At 38.4% G+C, this 19679-nt stretch overlaps 1 protein-coding gene across 7 annotated transcripts in view; it reads left to right on the forward strand.

The window, feature by feature from the left end:
* Nucleotides 1-19679, forward strand: part of Ipo11 (importin 11) — a 148201-nt gene that overhangs the window by 4270 nt on the left and 124252 nt on the right. For 2 of the 7 annotated variants that reach the window (XM_057789847.1, XM_057789848.1), the window contains exons 2-5: nucleotides 2731-2876; nucleotides 4522-4665; nucleotides 9757-9857; nucleotides 17417-17489. In XM_057789847.1, the coding sequence (XP_057645830.1) occupies nucleotides 2823-2876; nucleotides 4522-4665; nucleotides 9757-9857; nucleotides 17417-17489 (372 nt within the window). In that variant the 5' untranslated portion in view covers nucleotides 2731-2822. Of the gene's footprint in view, nucleotides 1-2093; nucleotides 2156-2404; nucleotides 2509-2730; nucleotides 2877-4521; nucleotides 4666-9756; nucleotides 9858-17416; nucleotides 17490-19679 lie in introns of those variants that run through there. The other 5 variants (XM_057789845.1, XM_057789844.1, XM_057789846.1 and 2 more) reach the window with 5 other exon arrangements.

Below are 19679 nucleotides of genomic sequence, written 5' to 3' on the forward strand. Positions count from 1 at the left end.
GACAGATAGGAATTCAACAGTGAGCATTTTTTTGAGAGGAAGTTATTTACTTTTATTTGTTTGAATGTTTTGCCCGCATATATTTCTGTGCCCCATGTGTGTGCCTGGTGACAAGGCCTGAAAGGGCCTGAACTGGAGTTACAGATAGTTATGAGCTATTGTTAGGATCCTGGGAGAGACTCAGGTCCTCTGCAAGAGCAGCCAGTACTCTTAGCTGATGAGCTATATCTCTCCAGCCCAACAACAGACATTTTTTAATTAAATTTTTCATGCAATATATTTTATGTTTTTTACCTTCCTCCAACTCATCCCATATCCTCCCCACCTCCCTATCTACCCATCTTTATGTATTTTTGCTCTCTTACACATACACACACACACACACGAAACACCTCCTCAAAAAGCAAAAAAAAAAAAAAAAAAAAAAATCAAACAAATAGGCAAAATACCTGTAAGACAAAAACAAAACAAAAACCCCAAAACGAAAAATGAAGCTAAAAGTTCATAAAAATGCTATTGGTTTTGTTTTGTGTTGGGCCTGCCCTGAAGTATGGTTGATATACTCAGTGGTACTTCATTAGAGATAGCAGATTTTTCCTTTGCCAAGAAGGTGTCAGTTATAGATAGCATCTTTGTTAGGGATGGGATCCCATGTCCATTTCCCCCCTCAGTGCTAGGACCTGTTCTGGCTTGAAGCTGTGCATTTCTTATTTATGCTACCCCAGACTCTCATACTACATAGGAGTTGATATGTGCATAGGTTCTGATATCTGGGAGACACTGTTTGCATAGAGTCATCCATCAGCTCTGGCTTTCCCAGTCTTTCTGCCTCCTGTTCTCCATAGATTCCTAAGTGTTGAGGTGAGAGGTTTAATGAAGACATCCTATTTTGGACAGACTCTCACTTTCTGAACATTGTCCAGTTGTGGATCTCTGTGTTAATTTTTGTCTCCTGCAAGAATAAGCTTCTCTGATGGGGGCTGAGCGAGACATTGGTCTGTGATTATAGTGGAATGTTATTAGGAGTCATTTTATTGTTATTCCTGTAACAGAATGATAGCAGTAAGTTTTCCTCTAGGCCCATGACCTCTCTAGTCTCAAACTTTTGGTCCCTGTAGCAGTGTCAGGTGTGGGTTCCATCTCACGGAGTGACCTTGGATCCATCAAAAAGTGATTGGTCACTCTCATAATCTTTGTGACTGTCCACTGATATATCTTACTCACACATCACTCCCAACAATGAACGTTTCTTAAATAGTAGCTATGGAACCTAGTAATTCTGTATGTTCCCAATAATGCTTTTCTGTTTCTTGCAGAGACTATTAACTTTTGACTTTCTCTTCTTTCTCCTTAAAGGTGTTGTTGCTGTGTTACCTACAGATGAGGTATATTACACTAGAAATTTATTTTCTAATAGTTCTGGAGGTCGGTAGTTCTCATTTTAAAGTGCAGATAAATTTAATTTTCTATAAACCCCTGCTTTAGGGTTTTAGTGCTGTGAAGAGACACCATGACTTACAAAGGAAAACATTTCATTGGGGTTGACTTAGAATTCAGAAATTTAAGTCCATTGTTTATTATGGTAGGAAGTATGGCAGAACGCAGGCAGAAGGAGCTGCGAGTCCTCCATTTGGGTCAGCAGCAGCAGCAGCAGAAAGAGAAAGTAAGACCCCTCCCCCCCCAGCTTGAGCTTCTAAAATCTCAAAGCCCACCCTCAGTGACGTGTTTCCTCCCACAAGGCCACAAGACCCCACCTCCTAATAGTGCCTGTCCCTGTGGGCCTATGGGGGCCATTTTCATTCAGACCACCACAGTCCCTTTCCCTGTTTCATGCTAAACTGTAATTCTTCAAAAATAATTGGATTAAAATAAGTTTGGATTATGTTATGTAGGGAATGTAACCTTCACCTGTCTGACAGCCACAGCATGCACTGATCTAGGGATCTCGTTCAGTCCTCTGTGAGGGGAAGGCTCTGCTATGCCTGCTAAAGTGTAAACTTGTGAGTTTTTCCTTCATAACGCTTACCATATCTGTATGGTATATTTTAGCTTGTCTTTTTCCCTTTGTAGAATTGAATGCAAAGATTCCTTTACTGTATTTCTTTGGAGTGGTGCACGGCTCATATAGGCTGTTTCATTGTTAAAGACTGTGAATGTAAGTGGAATTATCAGGGATTGATACCAGTAATGTTATGTTCTGTGAAGGTTAGACTGAGGAGGCTTGAAAAGGGAGAAGTGACTGCTTTTTGTTGATTTACACAACTATATGTAGAGATCAGGATTTATTAAAAATTGATTGGTTACTTTTCATTGTTGTCTGTGTTTTGAGATTGTGTTTTACTCGGTAGTCTGGAACATACTACGTAGACTGCGACAGTCTCAAACTAGAAGTGGTCTTCTGTGTCTTCGGAACGCCGGGATTTCAAGTGTGGCACATCATATTTGGATAGAAAGATTTCACTAACTTAACAGAAGTGTTTTGTTGTTCTGTTTCATTTGATCAAAGAAGTAAGTTTAGATATAGTAATGCTATAAGATCATATGTATCTGTTTCTCGCCCGCCTTGCAGTTCCTGAATAACCACTCAGAGGCTTAATATTACTTATAAATGCTCGACCAATGTCTAAGGCTTAATAGCTCTTACATTTAAATTAACACATTTCTATTAATCTATGTTTTGCCATGTGGCTATAGCATTATGTCATTTTCTACGTCTTGCTTCCTTGGCAGCTGGCTGGTGTCTCCCAGACTCTACTCTTCTCCTGTATCTCTGCTTGGATTTTCCACCTGGCTCTATCCAAAACAGCTTTATTTGTCAACCAATGAGAGCAACACCTATTCACAGCGTCCAGAAAGACCATCATCCCACAGCAGAGGTTAGGATATATAGACCATTATAGTACAGCCTGTTGATTTGAATTTAATGACCAGAGAATAAGGACTTAATTTTGTTCCAAGTGTATCCTAGAAACTAGAATAGTACCTGGCAAAGAGTAATGAAAAATAGCTGTTAATGAATGAAATCTTTGGCCAAATATGGTGTGTCACACTTGAGATATTAAGGCTGTCAGACGTTAGAAAATCCCAGCACTTGGGAGGCAGAGGCAGGCGGATCTCTGTGAGTTCGAGACCAGCCTGGTCTACAGAGCTAGTTCCAGGACAGGCTCCAAAACCACAGAGAAACCCTGTCTCGAAAAACCAAAAAAAAAAAAAAAAAAAAAAAAGAAAATCTGAGTTGAGGGGTTGTTATGCTTCGCTCAGTTGTTACCGTGACACAAACTGGTCTCTTGGGAAGAGGGAACCTCATTTGAGGAATTGGCCTTCATCATGCTGCCCTATCGCCATGTCTGTGGGGGAATTTTCTTGCTTAGTAATTGATGTAGGTGGGCTCAACTCAGTGTAGCAGTGCTATCTCTGTGCAGGTGAGCATATCTGCTCGCTTTGTACTGTGATGATCTACGATGGCATATATGGACGAAGAATACACATTTCTTAACTTTATGTAGCTCTTGGTTTGTTAGATAAGATACTTACTTTGTGGGAGTTGGTCCTGGGAGTTGAGTGCAGGTCACATCAGGCTTGGTGTTACCATCCTACTGGCCTTGTTTATAGTTTGAGACAGGGCCTTACTACACAGCCCATATTGGCCTTGAACTCAGGGTGCTGACATAGTTAGATACTGATGAGGACCATCTGCTGGTTGCAGACTTTTTATTGCAGCCTTATATGGCTGAAAGAACAAGGTGGCTCTCTAATGTCCTCTTATAGGCGCATTTGGACTATGCATGAGGGATCTGTACTGATGATTTAATAACTTCTCAGCTCCAGATACCAAGATATTAGGCATTAGATTTTAGCATATGCCTTGGGGAAGGTTTACAGTGTTTACTATGTAATAGTATCTTCCTACCTCTCTCTCTTTTCTGAGACAGAGTCTTGATATATGCAAGGATTGTAGTTAATTTAGTTTTTTTTTCAAATATTAGTGAGTATGCGTTTCTCTCTCTGTGTAATGTTTTACATTTGCATTTTATCTTTAAAATGATTTTGATAACAGATGTTGAGGTAGGAAATGGTATTTAATCAGAATTTGGGCTGGGCGGTGGTGGCGCACGCCTTTAATCCCAGCACTTGGGAGGCAGAGGCAGGTGGATCTCTGTGAGTTCGAGACCAGCCTGGTCTACAAGAGCTAGTTCCAGGACAGGCTCCAAAACCACAGAGAAACCCTTTCTCGAAAAACCAAAAAACAAACAAACAAACAAACAAAAAAACAGAATTTGGAAATTTGTAGTTTTGTGTATGTCGGTTCTCCAATCTCACTTTACTTTTATTTATGAAACAATAAAAGCAATGTCCTTTAGAAATATAATTTAAGTAAAAGTAATTGGAATTGTGGGAGTTTTAAGTAGTGATGTAGCTAGTATAGAAAACGTAGAGGTCAGGTGGGGAGAAAGTGTTTATGTGACTGTCCGTTTGTAATACATATACTGTGTACTCAGATGTGCTGACTTACCTTTGCAGGCTTCCATGGATCTCAATAGTGCTAGTTCTGTAGTTCTCCAGGTCTTAACCCAGGCCACCAGCCAGGATACTGCTGTTTTAAAGCCCGCTGAGGAGCAGCTGAAGCAGTGGGAGACACAGCCAGGCTTCTACTCAGTGTTGTTGGTGAGTAGTTCTTGAAATAGTTTGTCTTTAGTAAAGTGGGGGTGCCGTTATTTTACTAGTTCTTTAAGTATGGAGATGGACTGCTAGTTTAGTGAAACTGCTGCGGACATTGGCTGCCATTGTCACTGTCCTCATGGTAATGTTGGCTCATGAGAATGTTTTACAGTTATTGATGAATCAGCATTTTAGGTATTTTCTTTTTATTGTTCTTACTGTAATTTAATTAAAACCTTTTCTGTTTTGTTTGTTTGTGTTTTTTACGAGGCAGGGTTTCTCTATGTAACAGCTCTGGCTGCCCTGGAACTCACTGTATAGACTGGGCTGGTCTGGAACTCACAGAGATCTGCCTGCCTCTGCCTCTTACTATTTTTGTTTTGTTTCATTTGTTATTTTGCAACAGGGTTCTCTGTGTAACAGTGTTAGCTGTCCTGGAATTAGCCCAGTAGACCAGGCTGGCCTTGAACTCACAGAGATCTGCCTGCCTCTGCCTTCCCAGTGCTAGGATTAAAGGCGAGCTCCATAACTGCCTTGCCTTGTACTGTTTTGGTGCTTTCTTTTTTTTCTCAGTAATGGGCAGCAAACCTAGGGTCTGGTGCATGCTAGGCAAGTATTCACCATTGAACTGATTCCCCTTGTATCGTGTATTTCACTTTAAAACATTGTTTTTGTTTTTGTCAAGACATGCTCTCACTATGTAACCCTGGTTTTCCTGGAACTTGTTTTGTTGACCAGACCGACCACCAGTACAGGAATATCTTCGTGTCTCTGCCTCCTGGCATGCACCCCCATGACTGGCAGAATACTGTAGTTTTTTTTCCATCTAGAAATTTAAATTTTTGTTAGACAGGATCTTTTATATTTTTTACTTTGCTTTTTTTTTCTTTTGTTTTTGAGGCATGGGTCTTATGTACCTTAATGTGGTCTTGAACTCCTTATTCCCTGCTCTTACTTCCTGAGTGAATATATGACTTATTAATAACTGCTTAAATTAATTTTTCCTGTGTTTCTATTTTCGTGTATTGCTTTGTGTTATTTATACATTAATTGCTATATTGCTACATTTTCAAAAGTAGTTTTATTTGTGTATATGTGTGCAGACTCTTTGCGGGAGGGGATTGAGACAATTTCTTGTTGTATGGCAGGTGTTGACTTCAAACTCAGTAATCCTCCTGTCTTAGCTCCACAATGTTGGGATTACAGTCATATGCCATCATACCTAGCCTGTATGTATAGACATTTGTATAAAATGTTGTATGCACGTCTTCTGCTGCTTTGGTTGTCATTCTAGAGAAGTGGTTCTCAACCTTCCTAATGCTATGACCCTTTAATACAGTTCCTTATGTGGTGACCCTAACCATAAAATTATTTTCATTTCTACTTTATAACTGTAATTTGCTATATTATGGATTGTAATGTAAATATTTGTGTTTTTTAATGGTCTTAGGCAACCACTGTGAAAGAGCCTGGAACTTGTTATGTAGATTAGGGTAGCCTGGAATTTATAGAGATCCACCTGTCTTTGCCTCCTAAGTACTACAACTACAGACAAGTACCACCATGCCTGGCTTGGACCAAGATGTTTTTGTTTAGTCTCAGTAGCTATGTATGGAGCCAATCTTGGAACTCATTCTGTAGACCAGGCTGACCTCGATCTCGAGACAGGGTTTCTCTGTAGCTTTTGGTTCCTGTCCTGGAACTAGCTCTGTAGACCAGGCTGGCCTCGAACTCAGAGATCCGCCTGCCTCTGCCTCCCAAGTGCTGGGATTAAAGGCGTGCACCACCACCGCCTGGCTTGACCTCGAACTCATAGAGATCCACCTGCCTCTGCCTTCCTGAGTGCTGGGATTGAAGGCATGTGCCACTACCACCTGGTCTTGTGCCACCATCACCCAGCCCAGAAGAGGGCGTTTTGTCTTCCTGAAATTATTGACAGTTTTGAGCCACCTAATATGGGTGTTAGAAACTAAATCCATGCCCTCTGCAAGATTAACAAGTATTCTTAACCTCCAAACCATCTCTCCAGCCCCCTGAACTGATATTTTTAAAGTCTAAGGGGGAATAGAGATTTCCCCATTGGTTACTAAGATGAGCTTGCTTGCTTTAGCTTGCATACAAGACAGTGTCAGTGTGGATTATTGGGTAAATTAACATAAATTATTCACATTACATCTCACTATATCACTAAAAGTGCTATCGTGTTAGGCATGGTGGCACACACTTTTAATCCCAACACTCAGGGCATAGAAGCATGTGGATCTCTGTGAGTTTGAAGTCATCCTGGTCTATATAGTGAGTTCTAGGCCAAGCTACATAGTGAGACCCTGTCAAATATTCAAACAAAAAGTGCTGTCAGACTCATTTGTAAGTATGATTGGTTTCTGTTTTTTAAATTTTTTGAGTGTGTGTGCCGGCATGTATACATATGTACACATGCATGCAGTGCCCATGGAGGCCAGACGACTGCATCATATCCTTCTGGAACTGGAGTTACAAAGTGTTGTGAGCCTCCATTTGGATTCTGGGTACTAAACCCAGGTGCTCTGGAAGAGCAACAAGTGTTCTTAATTAACTGTTGAACCATTTCTCTTGCCCCAGAAGCATGATTGCTTTGGTAAGTAGTCTTGTTACTGTGAAATAGGGCGCCAGATATTGCACGAATAATAAAAACCCAGAGACAGATATTGGGAATCAAGCTGAAAGATCAGAGAAGCAAAGCAGCCAACCACTGGAGAGCTCTTACCTTTATGAAACCTTTAGACTGAAAAGAGACAGTTTCTGTCTCACCCCACCTTTTATTTCCCTAGTGCTGGGATTAAAGGCATATACCACAACTGTCCGGCCTCTGTGGCAAACTAGTGTGGCTGCTGGGATTAAAGGCGTGTACCACCACTGCCTGCCCTGTGTGGCTGACTTGTGTGGATAGCTTTGCACTCTTATCTTCAGGCAAGCTTTATTTATTAAAGCACAATTTCACTGCGTTTTCTTATATTGTGTTTCCTATTGTTGTGATTAAAATGCACTAACAAAAGCAATTTATGGAAGGAAAAGTTGATTAAGGTTCAGTCACAGTTTAAGAATACGGTCCATCGTGGATGGGCAGACATTCTAGCAGGAACTTGAAGTACTTGTTCACATTGAATCCATGGTCAGGAAGCAGAATGCAATGAATGGTTAGGCTGAGCTACCTTTTCTCCTGTTTCTACAGCCCAGGACATTTACCCAGAGATGGTGTCTCTACTTTTCGAGTAGGTTTTATCTCAATTAACCGAATCAAAATAAGACATCACAGGCAGGACTCGTGGCCTTTCTAAACAAGATAATCCCTCATGTGCATGCCTGGAGGCTTGTGTCCCAGGTGATTTTGGATCCTGTCAAGATTACCCATTACAATGTCAAACATGTATTAACAACCCAGGGACTTAGACTCCTTAGGGTCTTTGAATCTGTGCTGTGGAGGCACCTATTATTTATTTATCCATTTATTTTTGAGACAAGATCTTGTTGTGTATCCTTGGTTAGACTTGAACACTTTAACTTTGCTGCCATTATCTTGCCTCTGCCTTTTAAATGCTGGGATTATATGTGTGTGGCATCATGCCTAACTACGTTTTCTTTTTAAATTTAGAACATATTTATTTCAGTGGGCTCTCTCTCATTTTTTATCTCTTCTCTCTGTTCATATATATTGTTACTTCTGATTTTTTATCAAGGAAATTTTCCAACGTACTTGAAAGAATATTATGAATCTTTACATGTTCATCTGTTGATTAAACTTAGTTAAATGCTATTGAATAGGTATGCTATCTTCTTTGATGGGGTTGGCCAGGTCTCACTATATATCTTAGGCTGACCTGAAACTTGAGATGTACCTGCCTTAGTATTCTTGATGCTGAGGTTTTAGGTAATATCTGGCTAAGTAGGCCTGCTTTCTTAGTCTAGACTGTAGAATATATATTTTAAGAATATGTACATATGACATATGTAGTGATTAAATTTAAAATCAGTAAAAAATCTGGGCTGAGGTCATAGATCAATTGCTAGAGTACTGGCCTAGCATGCATGGAGCCTTGGGTTCTGTCCTCAGCATCTCATAAACTGGGCATGGTGGCACATTTCTGTGATCCCAGCATCTGGAAGTAGAGGCACAAAGTTCAGAGTCATTATTGGCTATATAACAAGTTTGAGACCAGTATGAAATATATGAGATATTTTCTCAAAAATGAAACACATAGGGCTGTTTGGTAAAGTTGGTGAAGTGTTGTTGGATACCTGTAGCATGAATAATAAAAACCCAGAGACAGATATAGGAATTTCTACCAAACCTAAGACACCATGCTCCCGTGAGAGACAGATATAGGAGTTTCTACCAAACCTAAGACACCATGCTCCCGTGAGAGACAGATATAGGAGTTTCTACCAAACCTAAGACACCATGCTTCCGTGAGTTCCTGTTCCCTTTATATTCCTCTCCCCACTTCCCTAATGCTGGGATTAAAGGTGTGAGCCACCACTCCCTAACCTCTAATGGCTTAGCTTTGCACTCTGATCTTCAGGCAAGCTTTACTTACTAAAATACAAATAAAATATCACTACAGAGGACCTGAATTTTATTCCCAGAACTCAGTGTAAAAATGTCAGGTGTGGCCGGGTGGTGGTGGCGCTCACCTTTAATCCCAGCACACGGATGGCAGAGACAGGTGGATCTCTGTGATTTCGAGGCCAGCCTGGTCTACAAGATTTAGTTCCAGGACAGGCACCAAAGCTACAGAGAAACCCTGTCTCAAAAAACTTAAAAAAAAAAAAAAAGCCAGGTGTGGTAGGGCTGGAGACAGGATGATCCTAGTCTGGCCTAATTGGTGAGCTCTAGGCCAATGAGAAGCCCTGTCTCAAAGGAGGCAGTGACATTTCTGAGACACCTGGAGTTGTCCTCTGGCTTCCATATGAAACCATCCACAAAATGAATGCGCATACACATGCTTGAGTACATACCCACATTAAAAAAATAAAGCGGTTAGAGAAATCCATGCTTTATTTTGGTACTTCTAAAAGATTACATGTTCCTTCTAACATTATTTGTTTTTTCATTCACAGAATATTTTTACGAACCACACCCTTGATATAAATGTCAGGTGGCTTGCTGTGCTGTATTTTAAACATGGAATTGATCGTTACTGGAGACGTGTAGCACCTCAGTAAGTTCCCTCAGTCCCAATTGTAATGCATTCCAAATTTAAGAAAAATAATACTCTACCTGTGTAATCAGAATAATGTGTCAAGTTTTTAACTGGGACAACAGAGATGTTAGTGTGATTTTTGCAAGGATGAAATGGAAATTTGCAAAACATTTGATACATAAAAGAAAAAAGTCCAAAAAGTGTTCTAACTCCCGAAGAAATGTTACTGCTATCTTTCATAGATTTGTATCTTCCTATTCCACAGGTGTGTACGTACGTATGTACGTATGTATGCATGCATGCATATATGTGTGTTCTACCTTCCTTCCTGTCTTGATTTTCAGCTTCTGAGGATCTGAAGATCAAGCTATGTTGCTAAATCATCTTAAAGAAGTAAAACGTGCTGAGTAGTCATGGTGCACGCCTTTAATCCCAGCACTCAGGAGGCAGAAGCAGGTGGATCTCTGTGAGCTCGACGCCAGCCTGGTCTACAAGAGCTAGTTCCAGGAGAGGTTTCAAAACTACAGAGAAACCTTGTCTCAAAAAACCAAAAAAAAAAAAAAGAAAGAAAAAAGTAAAATGTTTTGATTTTGAAAAGGAAATCTTCTATTATGTTCTTATTTGCTGAATCTTCATTTCTGTGTTTTGTGTTTTCTCTGGGAAGAATTGTTGGATAGCATACATTTGCAGTTTCATTAGATGATGTTTTAACTGTAATACAGGGGTAAAGTGAGCAGATTCATCTTAAGAATTGATTAACACATTATGTAATTTATGGCTAAGAAGTATAAATATGTCTTTGGAATTTAGTTAGAAAATAAATTTTGGTGAAAAATTACATAAGCTGTGGTCTCCAGTAGATGGCACTAAAGCTCTTTAGGTTTTCATTTTTATAAGTAATTTAGTTTGTTTTATTCTGAGTGCTTCAAAGTGCCTGTCTGTAAAACCTACCCAAGAATGATATGAGAAGGAACTGCAGTGTTTTTAGACTATTATGTGAAGCTAACCCTTTTTATTTCTGGAGTAATTGATGATTCGGTGAGAAAAAGAAGCAGTTAATGGTGAGAACTTGTGTGCTTGTTTGTTTGGGTTTTGCTATATATCTGCAGTTAGATATGTAGCCTGCATAGACCAGGCTGGCCTGGAGCTTAACAGCTAAGCTCTTGCTTGTGCCTCTTAGTTCTTAGACTACAGGCATGTGCTACTATGCCTGGCTAAATTTTGCCTTAAGCTAGCTTGAATTAGTTAAAGAAGGAATTATAGTATTAAATAGTTAAATTGCCTTTTAGTGTATTGAGGTAAAAGTAGGCATGAAGAGGAATACACTTATAAAGCAAACAAGAATGGCAGATTAGTAATTGATTTTATCTGCAGATTTGAAGCACTTCAAAGTTTGTACTTTTACTGTTAACTTGGTAAAATTTTTATTCTGACCATTATCTTCATAGGATGAAAATCACCTGACTTAAGCTTATATATTATTTTCATATATCATTCAGTTTAAATGGGTCATAGGTAGATGCTATTAGGTTCAATTTGGGATGTAGTCTGAATTAATTTTAACTGGAGTGCTTTACAAGTTTGCTAATAAGACTTGGTTGTGGTTCACAGTGCATATGTGAAGTAGGTATAGTACCATACACCCTTTTCCACTGTAGTACACTGGTAACTTTTTACACATCAAACACTTTTCCCTCTTCCTAGTTTAAATTTTTTTTCAAATTCACATTATTATTATTTTAAAGTCTATCAAACTGCAGGCTACTGTCAAATTCCTCTTCTAAGTGCTAGGATTGTAGACATTTGCCACCGTAGTTGTATCATGGACTTTTTATGTGGATCTGCTTTGGAATTCCTGTTTGGTGCCACCAGGCTTTTTGTCTTTCTTTTAATTACTCCTTTTTTTTTTTTAAAGTAATATTTGATGTGTTTCCTATTTTTGGATCTGATTTAATGTTCTCTTACTAGCTTGTTGAAATGAAAACTTAGATAAATTGATATTCAGTTTCTAAAAAGTTAATAGAACTATTTTGTTTTTGGTTTTTTGAGACAGGGTTTCTCAAAAACTAGCTCTGTAGACCAGGCTGGCCTCAAACTTACAGAGATTCGCCTGTCTCTGCCTCACGAGTGCTGGGATTAAAGGCATGTGCCACCACCGCCTGGTGAGAATTTTCTTAATCTAAGTATCTAAAATCCAAGATGCTGCTAAATCTGAAACTTTTGATTGCTGCTATGATACCACAAGAAGGATATTCTACAAACTGACCCCTTGTTACAAATTTCAGTAATTATGTAAGTGCACTAAGAATGTTGTCTAAAGTTACCTTTTAGGTTCTGTGTATTAGGTATGCATGAAACATGAATGTATTTCATGTTAGACTTGGGTTCTAACTCCAAGATAATATTATGAATATGCATATATCTAAAAGTCAGAAAAAATAATCTGAAACACTTTTTCTAAGGCATTTTGGACATTATACTTAACCTGTGTGGACATTTAGAACACTAAGATTTCTTGTAATCATGACTTCAGTTCAGTTGCACAAACCTTGAAATACAGTACATATTTTTTTGTTGTTTTGTCTTGTTTTCTCATGACAGGGTTTATCTGTGTAGCCTTGACTGTCCTGTGTGTCCTGTGGAACTCACTCTGTAGACCAGGCTGACCTTGAGCTCACAGAGACCCACCTGCCTCTGCCTCCCCAGTTCTGGGATTAAAGGCCTGTGCCATTGCCTGTCTCCTTGTAAACATTTAAAACATGGTATGGTGTATGGTGGCTAATGCTTATATTTCCAACACCAAGACGGAGACAGGATTGTTAGGAGTTTGAGGTCAGCCTGGGTCACATAATGAGGTCTAGGTTATCCAGGTCTATAGAATGAGACCCTGCCACAAAACAAACAAAAATCAAATGTTTAAAATTTTCTTTGAATTCTGTCTTTTTATAAGAAACTTATTTAGTATACTACAGGGAACACAGCAGGCATGGCAATACCAGGACTGCAGCTGGGACCGCTCTTCAGACGGGTGGGTTAGTTAACAGTATTTTATCTTTGAAACATGAAGATCTTGAATTAGTTTTTATTGTTTTGAAAAATGTTTTCTTGTTTTGCTAAAATACTGCAAGTCGAACCGTTAATGACTTGAGAAGCATTTGAAAACTGTGTGTTTTGCAATTGGAGATTCTAGTGTTTTGTATATGTCTAAGATTTGTGAATTGTCCTGTTTAAGACTTCTCTTTTTATTGATCTCTATAACCTTTTCCACAATTTTCTGAAAGATTTGCCAATCTCCAAATATCATGCACTTGCCTAGTCTTTTCTTACAGACTTTTTCTTTCTGTATATTAGGCTGTCATAGATTCCTGGAAATTCAAGGTTGTTCTATTGTGAAAACTTCCCCTTTACTATGAGTTTGGACTTAAACTCTAGTTTGTCTGATTCTGGTAGAGCCACAGCAGCTACTGTATGGTTAGTGTTTGCATGTTATATCTGTGCTTGGTATTTGTATATATTATGTTCTTTTCATTGTTACTTTGTTTCATTTACAGTTATTTTTTGTAAGTAAATAACTTTTTTTCTTTTAAGACTTCTGTGTGTGTGTGTGGTTGAGCATGTGCCATGGCACAAGTCTGGAGGTCAGATGACAGTTTGGAGGTGGTGCTCTTCTCTACTATATGAGTTCCAGGAATTGAGCTATTCCACCGGCCCATAGTTTTATTTATTTATATTTTAGAGTGATATATTAATCAACAGTATTCATTTGAATTTAACTTTGAGTTTTTCTTCCCTTTAGTGTCCACTTTTCCATCTGCTTGAAGTAACTACTTTTAGTTATTCATTTGTTTATTTGTTTGCGTATCTACTTGAGACGGGGTCTCACTGTATAAGCCAGACTGGTCTTGAACTCCCTATCCTCCTGCTTCTGATTCTTGCATTGTTACCAGTGGATGCTCAATCAGAAGTACCTGCTTTTCTCATGTTTCAATCTGTATATTTCCACTGACTTACTGTTTCTTTTTTTTTTTTTGGTTTTTCGAGACAGGGTTTCTCTGTGGTTTTGGAGCCTGTCCTGGAACTAGCTCTTGTAGACCAGGCTGGCCTCGAACTCACAGAGATCCGCTTGCCTCTGCCTCCTAAGTGCTGGGATTAAAGGCGTGCGCCACCACCGCCCGGCTTGACTTACTGTTTCTAAGTTTTAAAATTTCTCTTTGATACTAAAACAAAAACAAAAACAACAAAACAGATTCTAGTTGTTCAGTGAGATTCTCCATCTTGTACATATTTTAAAAACACAATTATTTTAAGTGTGATTTTGGTGGCTATAGTGTCTGTCTGTGTTTTGGGTTTAGTCACTTTATTTATTTATTGATAAGCTTTGGTTGGATGATGAACATAGTATGGTTACAATCGGAGAGGCTCTAAGCTCTGTTATCTTTCTCCAGAAAGAATTTAGATAAGCAGACAGAATATGACCTTACCCTTGGTATAACAACTGAGGGCGTTTTTATTGTTATTTTGGTTTTTGGCTTTTATGTGTCTCAGGTTTTCCTGGGATTTTAACTACAAGCTTTGTATATTTGTCTACTGAGATACTGCTTTCTGTCAACTGAATTTTGTTTATGTCTCTCTAATGCTGCCAGGCCTGTTCAAATCTCTCTCACCTCAGTCTCTTGGCTACAACTCTCAGTTTTTTTTACTTTCTGGTTGGGTACCAAAGGGAGGAGAGGCTATATTGGTTCATCACAGTTCAATCCTTTCTTCTGAGACCTAATTCCTCTGACATGAATGGCTGTTTTGTTTTGTGGTTGTTAGTTTCTTCAGGCTGTCTTACCAGAAACTGAGTGCTTTAAGATGACAGAATTTTATTCTCTTACGGAATAGGTAGCAAGAAATACAAAATCAACAAGTTTGCTCTTTTTGAAGACCCACAGGATTAGTCTTTGATACTTTCTAGTTTCTGATTGTGGCCAGTGATTTTAGGTGTTTCTGGCTATGAGGTTGAATGACTCTAATCTTTTCCTCTATTGTCACATACCTTTGCCAAATCTCCTGATTCTGTGTCTACATTTTCTTCTTCTAAGAACACTAGACCAGACATGGAGGTGCAGGCTTATAATCCTAGCACTTGGGAGGTTGACATAGGATTTAAGTTCAAGGCCTTCTGGACTTCATAGTAAGTTTCAGGTCAGCATAGCCTATATATTAAGACCCTGTGTCAAAACAACAGGGGTCTAGAGAGATGGCTCAGCGGTTAAGAGCATTGCCTGCTCTTCCAAAGGTCCTGAGTTCAATTCCCAGCAACCACATGGTGGCTCACAGCCATCTGTAATGAGGTCTGGTGCCCTCTTCTGGCCTGCAGGCATACATGCAGACAGAATATTGTATACATAATAAGTAAATAAATAAATATTAAAAACCAAAACAACAAAAAGAAAAATACCAGTATCAGAATAGAGCTTATCAATGCAAAATGATTTTTGTCTTAATGTGATTAAATTTACAAAGACTATAGTATTTCCAAATAAAGTTGTACTCAAAGATAGTTGACTTAGAGAACTTGAATATTTTATTTTGTGGGATATAATTTAGCTCATAATATATGCTTTGCTTAAAATTTATTTAAAGTGTATTTATTAATGTGTGCCTGCCTGCCTGATCTGTGGTTGTGTGCATTCCATTCTCTGCTTGTGGAGATCAGAGGATAGCATTGTGGAGCTGTTCTCTCCTCCTTCCTTTTTCTGGGTTTCGAGAAATCAGACTTGTCAGACTTGAGTGGTGTTTACCCACCAAGGCATCTTGTTGGTCCTAAAAGTTTTTAAAAGTTGTATAAATATTTGTGGTTAATCTTTCTGAAGTCATTTGTCTCATAATAGACACACTGTCATAGGTAGAATGGGAACCAGTAAAATGAAGATTAAATTTTAATTTAAAAGTAGGTAATATAGGTTTGAGTGGTGGTGTTGCACACTTTTAATTCCAGCGCTTGGGAGTCAGAGACAGGTGGATCTCTGTGAGCTTGAGGCTAGCCTGGTGTACAGAGCTAGTTCCAGGACTGGCTCCAAAGCTACAGAGAAACCCCTGTCTCAAAATACCAAAGGGGGGGAAAAGATAGCATAAAAGCCGGACATGTGTAATGGTGATATTACACATTTGTTATAAAACTTGAAGCAGGAGGATTTTGAGCCTGAGGACAGTTTGGGCAATGTAATAAGACCCAGTCTCAAAACCAGATGAGCAAAAATAAAAATAAAAAAGTCAAAATACTGAAACAATTTAAAATTTGGTAATATATAAGTTCTATAGTAACTTCTCTATTTAGCTCTATAGTTTCTTTGTATGTAGTTAATTTTTTTTAGTGTTATGTTTATCCTTTGCAAAGATGTAAAATAGAAGACTAAGTTGATCTATTATCTATCTCATCTCATCTCATCTATCTCATCTATCCAATCTATCTTTCTGGCTGGTTGGCTGGCCGGCCTGGAACTCATTACATAGATCAGGCTAGTATCAAATTCAGAAATTGTCTTGCATCTCTCTCTACAGTGCTAGGATTAAGGGTGCTCACTAGGATGCACATCCAACTTGCTTTTCTAGTTTTTTTAAAAACCATTTATTTATTTGTGTATGTGTGTACACTTATGCTTCGCTTTTTGAATGCCGTGGTGCACATGTGGAGATGGAGGACAATTTGTAATAGTTTTTTCCTTTTATGATGTGAGTCTGTGTTGTCAAGCTTGTAGCAAGTGTCTTTTCCTGTTGACGGGTCGCACCAGCTATTTAAATTGAGTTTTTTGTTTGTTTGTTTGTTTGTTTGTTTGTTTCGAGACAGGGTTTCTCTGTAGCTTTGGTGCCTGTCCTGGAACTAGCTCTTGTAGACCAGGCTGGTCTCGAACTCACAGAGATCCGCCTGTCTCTGCCTCCCGAGTGCTGGGATTAAAGGCGTGCACCACCACCGCCAAGCTTATATTGAGTTTTAGAAGAGTCTTCTAACAAATATTCTTTGATTTTGAATCTCTTTACCTGCAAATTTAAACTTTTATTTCTTATTTTATATGTCTGGGTATTTTTCCTGCTTGCATGTATTTTTGTGTACCATGTATGTTTTTAGTGCCTACAGAGACCAGAAGAAAGTATCAGATCTAATGGAATTGGATATAGATGCCAAGGAGCTGTTGTGTAGGTTCTGGAAATTGAACCTGGTCCTTTGGAGAAGTAGGCAGTGCTTTTAAACAATGAGCCATCTCTCCAGTTCCTATTTGTAAAATTTTATAGAAAGAATTTATGACAGAAGCCAGAAGTGTGTAACTGTTAATTCTTTTTTGTAGATAGCTCTTTTTATATTAGTAAAGATGAACATAAACATATTTCATTATTATTATGGATTTGTTACTGTATTGTACTTTTTGTTTATTCACTTCTGAAGAAGGTTTAGGCTTTTCGCTTGATGTGTGCCAGCATTTAAATAATGGGAGCCATGTATTTAAAGGTGTTTTATTGATAAAAAATTAATAGCAGTTCTTTTCTCATTCACTACTGGGTGACATTTTCTTGATAATAAATTTACTTTTTTACAGTGCTCTCTCAGAAGAGGAGAAGTCAACATTGCGTGCAGGACTCATCACCAACTTTAATGAACCAATAAACCAGGTCAGTGAGAAAATGAAGAAATGAAAGCTGGGAATGTCCTCCCCTTCCTTTTTTTTTCTTTCTTTCTTCTTTTTTTTTTTTTTTTGGACATAGGGTCTCTCTGTGAATTCCTGGCTGTCCTAGAACTCAATACTTAGACCAGGCTGGCATAGAACTCACAGAGATCCACTTGCCTTCTGTCTCCTGGAGTTCTGGAATTAAAGGAGTGTATCACCAAACAAATTTTGTTTTCGGATTAAAAGTAAAATCCTAGCTGCATATGGTGGTGCACACCTAGATTGCTAGTATACAGGAGGTAAAGGCAGGGGGATCAGAAACTCATCTTTAGTCACATGGCAAATTGGAGACCATCCTGAGCTACATAAGATTATGTTTTCATGCCTCTCCCTCCTGCCAAGAAGTTTAAGAGTCCCTTAACTCATTGCGTCTGTTTGTAGTGCTTACGTTTGTAATGCTAAGTCACAGCTTCTCTGCTGACTTAGACTTTGAGCTGTTAAGATTATGGCTAGATTTGACAGTTAATGACAAAATTCATGTTACTTTGCAGTATATAGTTCATACTTTTTAACTTCCTTAGGGCTTTTTTGTTTGCTTGATTTTTGTTTTTGTTTTTGTTTTTTTTTGAGACAGGATTTCTCTGTAAAACAATCCTGGCTGTTATGGAACTTGAATTGTAGACCAGGCTGACTCGAACTCACAGAGATCCTCCTGCCTCTACCTCCCGAGTGCCAGGATTAAAGGCTTGTACCACCATTGCCTGGCAACTTCCTTAGTTTTTAAGACAGTATTTAATGGAAATCTTAAAATAATTGCCCTTTCTCTGTTTCTTAAAAGATTTTTTGTTTTTGTTTTGTTTTGTTTTGTCTTAGGGAAGGAATGTTTGAGATAGGTTCTCATATGGATCCCAGGCTGGCTTCTGCTTGAAGTCATCCTGCCTCAGATTTCCAGGTGCTGGGATTACAGGCATGTGCCACCACACCTGCTTATTGTGGTTTTACTCTCTATAAATTTGATTTAATACATGGTTTGTTACATGCCTTTAACATGGGGTTATTAGACACCAACAATTAATTTTAATAATTCAATTAACCTACTTCTTTATTTTGAAGACCACAGGATTGACTTTAGATTTCTGTATCCATCACATTTTTAATTCCCAGTACCCAATAGCAGATAAATCATAGATCATATGGTTTTACTTTGGTTTTATTTTATTTTTTTGGTTTCTCCCAGTGTTAAACTTTCTTCTAAGAGTAAATTAAATTTTGTGTACAGGTTTAAAGTTCTTAAGTATTTCTAAAGTATTATATTTGATGTGAAAATTTTGAATACTGTATCTAGCTGTATTTCTAATGTAGTTTTATTATGGCCTGTTAAGTTAGCAGTTTTTAACCTGTGGGTTGTGACCCCTTGGGGTTAGAATATCCCTTTCACGGGGGTCACCTAAGACCATCGGAAAACATTGATATTTATTTTGTGATTCATAACAGTAGCAAGGTTACAGTTATGAAGTAGCAATGAAAATAATTTAATGTTTGGAGGTCACCACAACATGAGGAACTATATTCAAGGGTCAGAGCACCAGAAAGGTTGAGAACCACTGCAGTAAGTGGCATCTATTTTATGATTCCTTTCAAAGAACATGAGGATAAGGGAGAGTGGTGCTGTTTACTGGGGGCTGTGGAAGGGTTTGAGTGACTGAGGATAAAACACGGATCTTTGTCCTCAAGTATCTAGTAGCTGATGATGCTCCTTTCTGTTCTTCAGGCAGTGCTGCTTAAATGTGTGGACAAAGAACGGGCTTATACTGCTACAGTTTAAGAACTCAGAGGAGCGTATCTGTTGATAGTGATTGTATTCGAAATTAAAACCAGGACTTTAAAAGAATTAATGAATTTAAAAATAAACTATACTTAGTATAAATAATAATTTTTGGAAATGAACAATAGCTATTCTCAGAACAAGAAACATTTAGTGAGAAGAGTAACTTTTTTCTCTTGAGTGTCTAGTATTGAAACGAGAACTTAAATTTCCACATACGCTTTTTCATGTACTTAATTTGATATGTTATTTTTGCAAAAGTTACACAAACAAAATCTACCTTTCTGGGGATGGTGACACTCACCTGTAATCTCAATACTTTACAGACTGAGGCAGGTTGTAAGTTTGAGGCCATTTTGAGTTACATGT

Source organism: Chionomys nivalis, chromosome 15, assembly GCF_950005125.1.
Source record: "Chionomys nivalis chromosome 15, mChiNiv1.1, whole genome shotgun sequence".
Classification (NCBI taxonomy): domain Eukaryota; kingdom Metazoa; phylum Chordata; class Mammalia; order Rodentia; family Cricetidae; genus Chionomys; species Chionomys nivalis.